Here is a 12733-nt window from a genome sequence, read left to right on the forward strand (position 1 = left end):
AGCCAAGGAGCACTAGTGGAGAGCTTCAGAAAGACCTGGAATCAGCAGGTACAATTGTTTCAAAGAAAACAATAAGTAATGCATCAACCGCCGTGGCCTGTATGCAGGCTCACCACGCAAGACTCCATTGCTGAAGAAAAAGCATGTTGAAGCTCGTTTAAAGTTTGCTGCACAACATTCAGACAAGCCTGTGAAATACTGGGAGAATATAGTCTGCTCAGATGAGACCAACATGGAACTCTTTGGATGCCATAATACCAGTAGCGGGACATGCATTTCACCCCTAGGCCTTCAGTGATGTCCTACACAGTCCTCCCTGAATGAATCCACCTCTTAATACCATCATTATGACGCCATGGCTCTAGAAACTATACATTTAGACAGAAACGCATTATAACTGGGCGTTGCATCACCTTAACATAGTCGAGTACAACAGAGTTATATTAATCTTTCCGAAGCATTTAAAATCAATAAATCCGCATTTACAATTAAGAGTGTTAAACTACCAGCTTTAAGATCACTTGGATACTGTCAACACGTTACAATAAAAGGCGCTTTTAAGGGATTAGTCTAAGAAGTTGTATTAACACCAACAGTATGTGAGCTTTAACAAGTGTGTTCACTAAACAGCGCATTGTTTCATTTAAGAAATGTGACGATAAAGACACAAACTATTCACTGAAAATAAAAGAATACAAACAAATAATTTGCATTTGTTCTTGAGAATATATTTGTGACAGTGGTGAAACTTTGATAAAGGTTAAACCAAAACAATTCAACAAGTCTCCTGAGTCCTTTCCCTGTAGGCACAGCTGAGCCAGTGTCACACATCATCTCTTGCAGAAGCATCAAGCATTTATTTTTTATATATTATTTTATTTGCTTATTTATCTGCTTATTTGAACACAAAATCCATCCTAGCATCCTCGCTAGCGTCGGGGTTGGCCGACATCTCCTCACGATGTCGAGCTTTTCTTGAACAGTCCGTCTTGAAAATGGCGTAAGTATAAGTTGCAAGTATAAGTTGCAAGTATATCTGCGACCAAATCTATCTCTTCTCCTCCATCAGTCATTGTGGGTTGAAAAAAAACCCGCTTGTAGATCTACACGAATTAGCTCGTTCAGGGTCATCAGGTTCACTCTGCTAGCTCTGCGTAGCTCCGCCTCTAACTAGTGCGCATCCAATCAAAATACGTGCCCGTGCTGACGTCATTGTACGCCTGCATGCTGGCCCCGGTGTCGCCCGGTGTCGCCGTTCTCTACACTGGCTCCCTGTAAGAGCTCGCATCCAGTTACAGACTCTGGTGCTAGCCTACAGGGCAGTGAGAGGAACAGCTCCTTCCTATCTCCAGGCCTTGGTCAAGCCCTACACCCCCGCCAGACCACTCCTCTCTGCTGCCTCGGGGTGACTGGTTGTCCCGTCGCTCAGAGGTCCCTGCGGCCGATCCACCCGGTCACAGCTTTTTTCTGTCCTGGCCCCTCAGTGGTGGAATGAACTCCCCACTGACCTCAGGACAGCAGAGTCGCTGCCCATCTTTAAACTCACCTCTTCAAGAAGTACTACCCTGAGCCTTCCTCGTAGCACTTACTGTATTCGTATTAGTCTGTTGCAATTATTGTTTTTGTAGTAACTTGCCTCTGCACTATACTTTTGCTCTGGTTTCTGCTTTTAGATGCTTGTTTAAGAAAGGAGATGCACTTATGACTTCTGGTGACTAGTAGTTCTCTTGAATACCTATGTTGAATACACTTCCTGTAAGTCGCTTTGGATAAAATCGTCTGCTAAATGACTGTAATGTAATGTAATGTAACTCGAAATCTGATTGGTTAACACCACAGTTTCGATTCCGTTCACTTTAAGCTACAGGCGCCCGCACTGTTGATTCTGAAGGCCTAAGGGCAGATTTCTTGGACCATAGCAACACATGATGGCTGAAATATGATTAGATAAAAGCTCTAACTTAAAGGCCAGCCCTCCGATCTCGACCTGAGGCTGGAAGAAGCGCAACCAAGTGAAAAGCTATGAAATGAAAAGAATAGACTATGGGGAATAATTTAATACATATTTGTGGAAAAAATATATAATTTATATTCTGATGATGTTTAGGCCAGCAGAGAAGGCCTTGCTGGCCCTGACGGCCCGCCACTGCATAATACACACCATGTTTGGAGGTCAAATGGCACTGCACATCCCCCCAAAAACACCAGACCAACAGTGAAGTTTGGAGGTGGAACATCCTGGTGTGGGGCTGGTTTTCAGCATACGGCACTGGCAAACTTCATATAATTGAAGGAAGGATGAATGGAAAAATGTACCGAGACATTCTTGATAAAGATCTGCTGCCATCTAGCAGGATGATGAAGATGAAACGAGGGTGGACATTTCAGCAAGACAATGATCCCAAACACACAGCCAAGGAAACTCTCCATTGGTTTCAGAGAAAGAAAATAAAGCTGCTAGAATGGCCCAGCCAATCACCTGACCTGAATCCAATAGAAACTCTATGGAAAGAACTAAAGATCAGAGTTCATAGAAGAGGCCCACGGAACCTTCAAGATCTGAAGACTGTTTGTGTGGAAGAATGGGCCAAAATCACACCTGAGCAATGCATGCCACTAGTTTCTCCATACAGGAGGCGTCTTGAAGCTGTCATCACCAACAAAGGCTTCTGTACCAAGTATTAAATACATTTCAGCAAGCGTGTTCAATACTTTTTCCCTGTGTCATTCCATTTTATTACACATAACTTAATCTCTGAACTTATTTGTTTGGTTGTCTTTGTATGTATGGATTACTTGGGTTGTTACCGACATCTGGTGAACATTTCATGTCAATAGCACCTTTAGAAATATATTTACTGAGAAAAATGGTGACGTGTTCAATAATTATTTTACCCGCTGTATATAAGTGTAAATAGTATTTATATATATTTGAAATATAACTAGGCTAAATGTCGTTTCTTACAGCAAAGTCACTATATCATCTCATTAGTATTTCACTGGAAACTCAAAAATATAAATCATAAGTTTCTAAAGAATGAAGAACACAGACATCAGTCAGTATCGGTCCTTTGTCTGTCATGTTCTATGTCTGCTGTTTCCGCTGGTAGAACGAGGAGAACAGCTTTGTTTCAGCCAGCAGGGAAGTTCACAAGAACAAACTAAGCTCAACATTGTTTTTATGATTATAACCGCTAACCAGTTTATATTGTTATGATTCTTACTGTTGACCTGTTTATATTGTTATGATTATTACTGTTAACCTGTTTATATTGTTATGATTATTACTGTTAACCTGTTTATATTGTTATGATTATAACTGTTAACCTGTTTATATTGTTATGATTATTACTGTTGACCTGTTTATATTGTTATGATTATTACTGTTAACCTGTTTATATTGTTATGATTATAACTGTTAACCTGTTTATATTGTTATGATTATTACTGTTGACCTGTTTATATTGTTATGATTACTGTTGACCTGTTTATATTGTTATGATTATTACTGTTAACCTGTTTATATTGTTATTATTACTGTTGACCTGTTTATATTGTTATGATTATAACCGTTAACCTGTTTATATTGTTATGATTATAACCGTTAACCTGTTTATATTGTTATGATTCTTACTGTTGACCTGTTTATATTGTTATGATTATTACTGTTAACCTGTTTATATTGTTATTATTACTGTTGACCTGTTTATATTGTTATGATTCTCACCGTTAACCTGTTTATATTGTTATGATTATAACTGTTAACCTGTTTATATTGTTATGATTATTACTGTTGACCTGTTTATATTGTTATGATTATAACCATTAACCTGTTTATATTGTTATGATTATAACCGTTAACCTGTATATTGTTATGATTATAACTGTTAACCTGTTTATATTGTTATGATTCTTACTGTTGACCTGTTTATATTGTTATGATTATAACTGTTAACCTGTTTATATCGTTATGATTCTCACCGTTAACCTGTTTATATTGTTATGATTCTTACTGTTGACCTGTTTATATTGTTATGATTCTTACTGTTGACCTGTTTATATTGTTATGATTATTACTGTTAACCTGTTTATATTGTTATTATTACTGTTGACCTGTTTATATTGTTATGATTCTTACCGTTAACCTGTTTATATCGTTATGATTCTCACCGTTAACCTGTTTATATTGTTATGATTATAACTGTTAACCTGTTTATATTGTTATGATTATAACTGTTAACCTGTTTATATTGTTATGATTCTTACTGTTGACCTGTTTATATTGTTATGATTCTTACCGTTAACCTGTTTATATCGTTATGATTCTCACCGTTAACCTGTTTATATTGTTATGATTATAACTGTTAACCTGTTTATATTGTTATGATTCTTACTGTTGACCTGTTTATATTGTTATGATTATATAAAAGCAATTATTTATTCATGAAAAGCAACTGTGGCTCAGTGGCAGAGTCCTTTAATCAGAGGATCGGCGGTTCGATCCCCAGCTCCTCTGGTCCATGTCCATGTGTCCTTGGGCCAGACACTAAACCCCAAGCTGCTCCTGAAGGAGTGTGAATGGTAGTCAGATTCACTAAATCTTCACACTGTCCCTTTAAGAAGTTCGTAAAGCGATGTTACTCACTTTTTGAGTTTTGGGTTAAAGGAGTTTTGGGTTAAAGGCGTTGCCACAGCAAACCAGAAAATTTTAGTGTGTCGCCATGAAAAAAGAAACTGTTATAACTCGACTCAACATCTTTTCCATATATCACACATTTGATGAAGGCATCTCCAGTGTAATCATTTGCCATGAAACAGGAAGCTGCTGATGAGGGGCTAAGGGTATTTGGTTCATTTTTATGAATCATTGAGATGTCATAGCAAGGGGGCGGGGCTTACCTTTGTGGGCGAGGCAGCGGATGCTCTGTTTACTTTGGACGTCCCAGAGCCGAACCGTCTCATCATGTGACCCAGAGAGGAGGAGAGTCCCGTCCATCGACACCGAGAGACACGTCACCAAGTTCCTGAGAGACATCCAAACTGACTTTAGATCAGATCACAAGACTACTATGAACATGTGTGAGTATCCAATCGTATTGGGGGCGGCCGTGGCACAGTGCAGGGTAGTTTTCCACCAGAGGATCGGTGGTTCGATACCCGGCTTCGGCAGTCCATGCCGATGTGTCCTTGGGCAAGACACTTAACCCCAAGTTGCTCCCGAAGGCTTTCCATCGGTGTGGACTGGATGTTGTATGAATGTTAGTTAGAGTCTGATGGGCAGATGGCACCTTGCATGGTAGCCCTGTCATCAGTGTGTGAATGATATGTAATGATATGTAATATAAGCTTTGAGCTTTGGATAAAAGCGTCTGCTGTGTAATGTAATCCAACCTAATCATACTGAAAGAATCTTTCTAGAATGGTTTTTATCCATGTGACTCTCTGCTCCCCTTCAGCTAGGCGGCTGTGGCGTAGTGGAGAGCAAGGTAGTTCTCCAATCAGAGGGTCGGTGGTTCGATACCCGGCTTCGGCAGTCGATGTGTCCTTGGGCAAGACACTTAACCCCAAGTTGCTCCTGAAGGCCATCGGTGTGGACTGATGATGAATGTTAGTTAGAGTCTGATGGTGGCACCTTGATGGTAGCCTGTCATCAGTGTGTGAATGGGTGAATGATATGTAACATACTACTGACTGTAAGTCGCTTTGGATAAAGCGTCTGCTAAATGACTGTAATGTAATATAATGTAAGCTAGACAAGACATGAGAATTAAATGTTTAGAGGTGACTCACAGAAATAGAATAAACTTCACAGGGTTTCTGGGTTTTGGTAAACACCTGTTGTGGTCTCACCTGTGTCCTTTGAAGACCTGGTTCCCGTCGTTGTCTGACTGGAACGATTTGTCCCGACTGAGACTCTGCAGATCAAACAGAAACTGTTCAAACACAAACAGCAGCTCGGCCTCATTAGTTTCCATCTCAGGTTCTCTGCTGCTGTGTTCCTTTTTAACTCGTAACTTGTTTCTTGTTTTTATTGGCTTCGAGCCATCTCCAAATGTTTTCATTGATTCTTTTAAATTACATAAATTATTGATGATGCTGCATCGGACGAGTCGGCAGGAAGAGAAAGTCTGAAAGCAACCAACAACAATCAGTCCACAGTTTCCTCACCTCTGTGTGTGTGTGTGTGTGTGTGTGTGTGTGTGTGTGTGTGTGTGTGTGTGTGTGTGTGTGTGTGTGTGTGTATATATATAGCGGGTAAAATAGGTATTGAACACATCACCATTTTTCTCAATAAATATATTTCTAAAGGTGCTATTGACATGGCATTTTCACCAGATGTCGGTAACAACCCAAGTAATCCATACATACAAAGAAAATCAAACAAATAAGGTGTCACACAAGAAACATCTCATGATGGGTAAAAGCAAAGAGCTCTCTCAAGACCTTCACAACCTTATTGTTGCAGAACATACTGATGGCATTGGTTCCAGAAGGATTTCTAAACTTCTGAATGTTCCAGTGAGCACTGTTGGGGCCATAATCCGGAAGTGGAAAGAACATCATTTCACCATAAACCGGCCACAACCAGGTGCTCCTCGCAAGATTTCTGACAGAGGAGTGAAAAGAATTATCAGAAGAGTTGTCCAAGAGCCAAGGAGCACTAGTGGAGAGCTTCAGAAAGACCTGGAATCAGCAGGTACAATTGTTTCAAAGAAAACAATAAGTAATGCATCAACCGCCGTGGCCTGTATGCACGCTCACCACGCAAGACTCCACTGCTGAAGAAAAAGCATGTTGAAGCTCGTTTAAAGTTTGCTGCACAACATTCAGACAAGCCTGTGAAATACTGGGAGAATATAGTCTGGTCAGATGAGACCAACATGGAACTCTTTGGATGCCATAACACACCATGTTTGGAGGTCGAATGGCACTGCACATCACCCCAAAAACACCAGACCAACAGTGAAGTTTGGAGGTGGAACATCATGGTGTGGGGCTGTTTTTCAGCATACGGCACTGGCAAACTTCATATAATTGAAGGAAGGATGAATGGAAAAATGTACCGAGACATTCTTGATAAAGATCTGCTGCCATCTAGCAGGATGATGAAGATGAAACGAGGGTGGACATTTCAGCAAGACAATGATCCCAAACACACAGCCAAGGAAACTCTCCATTGGTTTCAGAGAAAGAAAATAAAGCTGCTAGAATGGCCCAGCCAATCACCTGACCTGAATCCAATAGAAACTCTATGGAAAGAACTAAAGATCAGAGTTCATAGAAGAGGCCCACGGAACCTTCAAGATCTGAAGACTGTTTGTGTGGAAGAATGGGCCAAAATCACACCTGAGCAATGCATGCCACTAGTTTCTCCACAGGAGGCGTCTTGAAGCTGTCATCACCAACAAAGGCTTCTGTACCAAGTATTAAATACATTTCAGTAAGCGTGTTCAATACTTTTTCCCTGTGTCATTCCATTTGATTACACATAACTTAATTTCTGAACGCATTTGTTTGGTTTTCTTTGTATGTATGGATTACTTGGGTTGTTACCGACATCTGGTGAACATTTCATGTCAATAGAACCTTTAGAAATATATTTACTGAGAAAAATGGTGACGTGTTCAATACTTATTTTACCCGCTGTATATACACACACACACACACACACATTCATACATACACACACACACTCATGTATACATGAGTGTGTGTGTGTGTCCGAGTACATGTGTATGTGATTACTAGCTGGGCCCCAGACCTCTGGTTTACAGCCTGTCAATCGGTTTGGTGTCCCTTTGATCAATACTTACAGTTAAGACCTTTAACTCTTCTACTTAGAACTAATCCCACTCGAGGTCTTCTTACAGGCTCTGAACCGTTTCACACCATTGTGTATCACAGCTGAAAGCTGCAAGAAAAGCTAGTAAGTGGCCCTTGGTTTGGATTGGTTTGGATCGGTTTGGATCGGCTTGGATTGGCTTGGATGGTAAAGGATGACCTTTCATGTGAACTAAATAGTTTAACTTGATGTTGAGCTCAGATGATGGCAGCGTTTTGCCTCCAATAGATAAATCTGTGCCTGCAACAGGTTATATCATAAAATAAGTTGCTCAAAGGGAAAGTTATTGTTAACTGCTTTGATGCTTTTTCAGTGTGTCCGTTTCTCCGTTTTATATCACAGTAAAGTAGATTTCTTTGGGTTTCGGACTGTTGGACGGACGAAACAAGACATCTGAAGACGTAATGGAGTGTTGATGGAGGACCAGTTTTCTGGTTTGTTTGGAGGATAAACGCTGTACAGCTTTAACATGTAAATTCATTCAGAGAGGAGGAAGGAGACCTTTACAAACACCTCAACTCTCCAGGTTGTATCCCATCTCTTTACATCAACATGAATATCAGTGGTTGTAGTTTGTAATTAAAGAGCAGAGCAGAGCATGTATGATGAGAAAGAAGGATGTAGGATAGACACTGAGGATGGCGGAGGTAATTTGTAAGATGTAGTTTATAGGACAGTTTGTAGGACGTAGAATGGGATTTAAAGAAAGCAGTTTGTGGTCTGTAGAATATAGTTTGTAGAATGTAGTTTGTAAGATGTCGTTTGTAGGATGTAGTTTGCGGTTTGTAGTTTTTAAGATGTCGTTTTTAGCTTTTATTTTGAGGTTTGTGGGATGTGGTTTGAAGAATAGTTCACATTTTGAGGGATGATGACATTTGTAGAATGTAGTTTGGAAAAAGTGATGGAAAAGGAAAAGATTGTTGACGAACATATTTTGGTCACAGTTTTAGTTAATTAAATTCACACTGGTTGGTAGGATGTAGGATGGTAGTGCATTTAGACGGAGACCGAAAGAGTGAGACTCACCTGGCTGCACAGAGACACCTGAAAAATGTTTCCGTCACTGCCTCCACAGAACAGGAAGTACTCGCAGGGGTCAAAGGTCACAGACATGATCTCCACGTCAAACAAGACGGACAGGAGCAGCTCACCTGAGGATAACTCCCACACCTGGACAGACAGACAGAGGCAGATTTGTAGTCATAGGAGTACCCTAAAAAATAAGAAATATACAAATACATAAATGTGGAAATATAAAGACAAACTAAAAAAAGCACACTCAGTAGAGTGCAGGTCGCTGCTAGATGTGTCTGCGACAACTGACCCCCAAATCTAGACCATAGGTGTATAAGACGTGTTTTACAAAGAACACAACTTTATTTAGGCCTTATTTTGTGGACAAAATGAGTGTAGACGAAAGGTTGATGCCCAATAAAAAGGCTGTTAAGAGTACTGAGTGAGGAGTCAGTATAAAACTGAAAATAAACGGTGTTTTAGCAAAATGTGAGTCACTGCAACCATGACCGGTCCTTTAGCATGCAGCCAGAACTGGCATCCCATAATATAATGCAGTTGGCTGCAGCACAAAGGGAGTGTAGCCGAGGACAACGTAGAGGTGCACAGTCACTCACACCCGCACTACATTACATTACATTACAGTCATTTAGCAGCAATTTTATCCAAAGCGACTTACAGGAAGTGTATTCAACATAGGTATTCAAGAGAACTACTAGTCACCAGAAGTCATCAGTGCATCTCCTTTCTTAAACAAGCATCTAAGAGCAGAAACCAGAGCAAAAGTACAGAAACTAATAGGAATACACTAAGTGCAACAAACTAATAGGAATACAATAAGTGCAACAAACTAATAGGAATACAATAAGTGCAACAAAGTAATAGGAATACAATAAGTGCTAAGGGGAAGGCTCAGGGTAGTGCTTCTTTACTTATTTGCTTCTTTGCTTCAAAGATGGGCAGTGACTCTGCTGTCCTGAGGTCAGTGGGGAGTTCATTCCTCCACTGAGGGGTCAGGACAGGAAGAAGCTGTGACCGGGTGGATCGGCTGCAGGGACCTCTGAGCGACGGGGCAACCAGTCACCCCGAGGCAGCAGAGAGGAGTGGTGGGGGGTGGGTGTAGGGCTTCATGGCCTGGAGATAGGAAGGAGCTGTTCCTCTCACTGCCCTGTAGGCACCAGAGTCTGTAGCTGGATGCTCTTACAGGGAGCCAGTGTAGAGAACGGAGAAGGGAAGTTGTGTGGGAGAACTTGGGTCATTGAACACCAGACGAGCTGCAGCTTTCTGGACGAGCTCCAGAGGTCTGATGGCCGACGCCGGGGCTCCAGTAGTGAGTTGCAGTAGTCCAGGCAGGAGATGACCAGAGCCTGTAGAGCACCTGCACCGTCTCCTCAGGGAGGAAGGGGAGAATCCTCCTGATGTTGTAGAGGAGGAGTCTGCAGGAGCGTGTGACCGATGCAATGTTTGCTGAGAACGACAGTTGGTCGTCCAGGGTCACACCCAGATTCCTCACAGTCCGAGTTGGCGTCACCACGGCATCATCAATGGTGATGGACAGGTCAATGGTGATGGACAGGTCTCAGCGGGGCAACCCTTCCCCGGGAGGAACAGTAGCTCCAAACCTGATCCAGTCCTAAGTATGAACAGAGTCCTAAGAGCAGGAATCTGCAGGAGCGTGCTACTGTGCTGTGATTGGCTGATATAGTTGTTTCAATGCATCCACGTGATTGGATGTGATGAGTGACATCTTTGTTTGTCTAACAGTGCAGCATGATAGCTATCAAGGTCGCAAGTTATCTAGCTAGTTAAGTAAGCAGCCACTTAACCAGTAACTCTCCTGTCACATACAAAAACACAGGTAACTTTAACTACATACCAAGTAAGGCCATCAGGCAGAAATACATCATCATCATCACTATTACGCATCCTAATGAAAAGGAGATGCACTGATGACTTCTGGTGACTAGTAGTTCTCTTGAATACCTATGTTGAATACACTTCCTGTAAATCGCTTTGGATAAAAGCGTCTGCTACATGACTGTAATGTAATGTAATGTAATGTAATGTAATGAGATTCTTTTTATTTTTTACTATTGAGCATCCTAATGAGATTATTATTATTATTATTACTATTGAGCATCCTAAAAGGATTAATATTATTATTATTAAGCATCCTAATGAGATTATTATTATTATTATTATTACTATTGAGCATCCTAAAAGGATTAATATTATTATTATTAAGCATCCTAATGAGATTATTATTATTATTACTATTGAGCATCCTAAAAGGATTAATATTATTATTATTATTAAGCATCCTAATGAGATTATTATTATTATTATTATTACTATTGAGCATCCTAAAAGGATTAATATTATTATTATTAAGCATCCTAATGAGATTATTATTATTACTATTGAGCATCCTGAGATTATTATTATTATTATTATTACTATTGAGCATCCTAAAAGGATTAATATTATTATTATTAAGCATCCTAATGAGATTATTATTATTATTATTACTATTGAGCATCCTAAAAGGATTAATATTATTATTATTAAGCATCCTAATGAGATTATTATTATTATTATTATTACTATTGAGCATCCTAAAAGGATTAATATTATTATTATTAAGCATCCTAATAAGATTATTATTATTATTATTACTATTGAGCATCCTAAAAGGATTAATATTATTATTATTAAGCATCCTAATGAGATTATTATTATTATTACTATTGAGCATCCTAAAAGGATTAATATTATTATGCATCCTAATGAGATTATTATTATTATTACTATTACTATTGAGCATCCTAAAAGGATTAATATTATTATTATTAAGCATCCTAATGAGATTATTATTATTATTATTATTATTACTATTGAGCATCCTAATGAGATTATTATTATTATTATTACTATTGAGCATCCTAATGAGATTATTATTATTATTATTATTATTACTATTGAGCATCCTAATGAGATACATGGTCTATTGGTGCTCCTGGAGAATCATACTAGATAGAAACATACTGAGCTAAATCTGGGTCAACCTCAACCTCAGACCAGGTGGTAAAAAAATACAGATCACAAATGGAGAAAATTCTATTTTAGAAGAATCACTGAAAATATGGAATGAAATTGTAAAAAAGAAAAAGTACAAATTATAAGGAGATAGCAAACTGCTGATTTGGCCTTCACATCTCCCAGGTTTAGACCTGGAGAGATTGAGAATATATTTTATGGTGGAGAGAAAAAGGATTAACATATGTTCACTCATAGGAGGGGAAAAAAACCTTAAAGGAGAGTTTAATTTAGAAAATTAGGACATGTTCAGATACTAATTAAAAAATGAATTTCAGCAGAAGGTAATGAAGTGATTAAAGTGTTGACAGATGCTTACAAACCACCCGCTGTGAATATTGTTTCCAAATTGTACAGCAGTTTACAGAAACTAAAGAAAGTCAAGATAAGATAAAAGATAAGATATAAGAGAAGATTAAGATATAAGACAAGATACGATAAGATAAAATATAAAATAAGATATAAGATAACATAAAAAGATATAAGATAAGATATAAGATAAGATAAAAGATAAGATAAAAGATATAAGATATGAGATATAAGACAAGATATAAGATAACATAAAAAGATATAAGATATAAGATAAGATATGAGATATGAGATAAGTTAAAAGCTAAAATAAAAGATTAGATATAAGATAAGATAAGATAATCCTTTATTAGTCCCACAGCACTAGCTCTGTTAGGAGAATGTAATTATTACACCCAAAATGAAAAATAAACACTGTGGTAAAGAGCAGTGATGCTGGAGACAGTTGGGCAGATGAATACCAATCACTCT

At 38.9% G+C, this 12733-nt stretch overlaps 1 protein-coding gene across 1 annotated transcript in view; it reads right to left on the bottom strand.

Annotated features, from left to right (window-relative positions):
- Nucleotides 1-12733, bottom strand: part of wdr18 (WD repeat domain 18) — a 29728-nt gene that overhangs the window by 8887 nt on the left and 8108 nt on the right. Inside the window, exons 5-7 of the mRNA XM_054603237.1 lie at nucleotides 8870-9013; nucleotides 5851-5915; nucleotides 4900-5024 (exon numbers count right to left, since the gene is read on the bottom strand). Of these exons, the coding sequence (XP_054459212.1) occupies nucleotides 4900-5024; nucleotides 5851-5915; nucleotides 8870-9013 (334 nt within the window). The remainder of the gene's footprint in view (nucleotides 1-4899; nucleotides 5025-5850; nucleotides 5916-8869; nucleotides 9014-12733) is intronic.

Source organism: Anoplopoma fimbria, chromosome 8, assembly GCF_027596085.1.
Source record: "Anoplopoma fimbria isolate UVic2021 breed Golden Eagle Sablefish chromosome 8, Afim_UVic_2022, whole genome shotgun sequence".
Lineage (NCBI taxonomy): Eukaryota > Metazoa > Chordata > Actinopteri > Perciformes > Anoplopomatidae > Anoplopoma > Anoplopoma fimbria.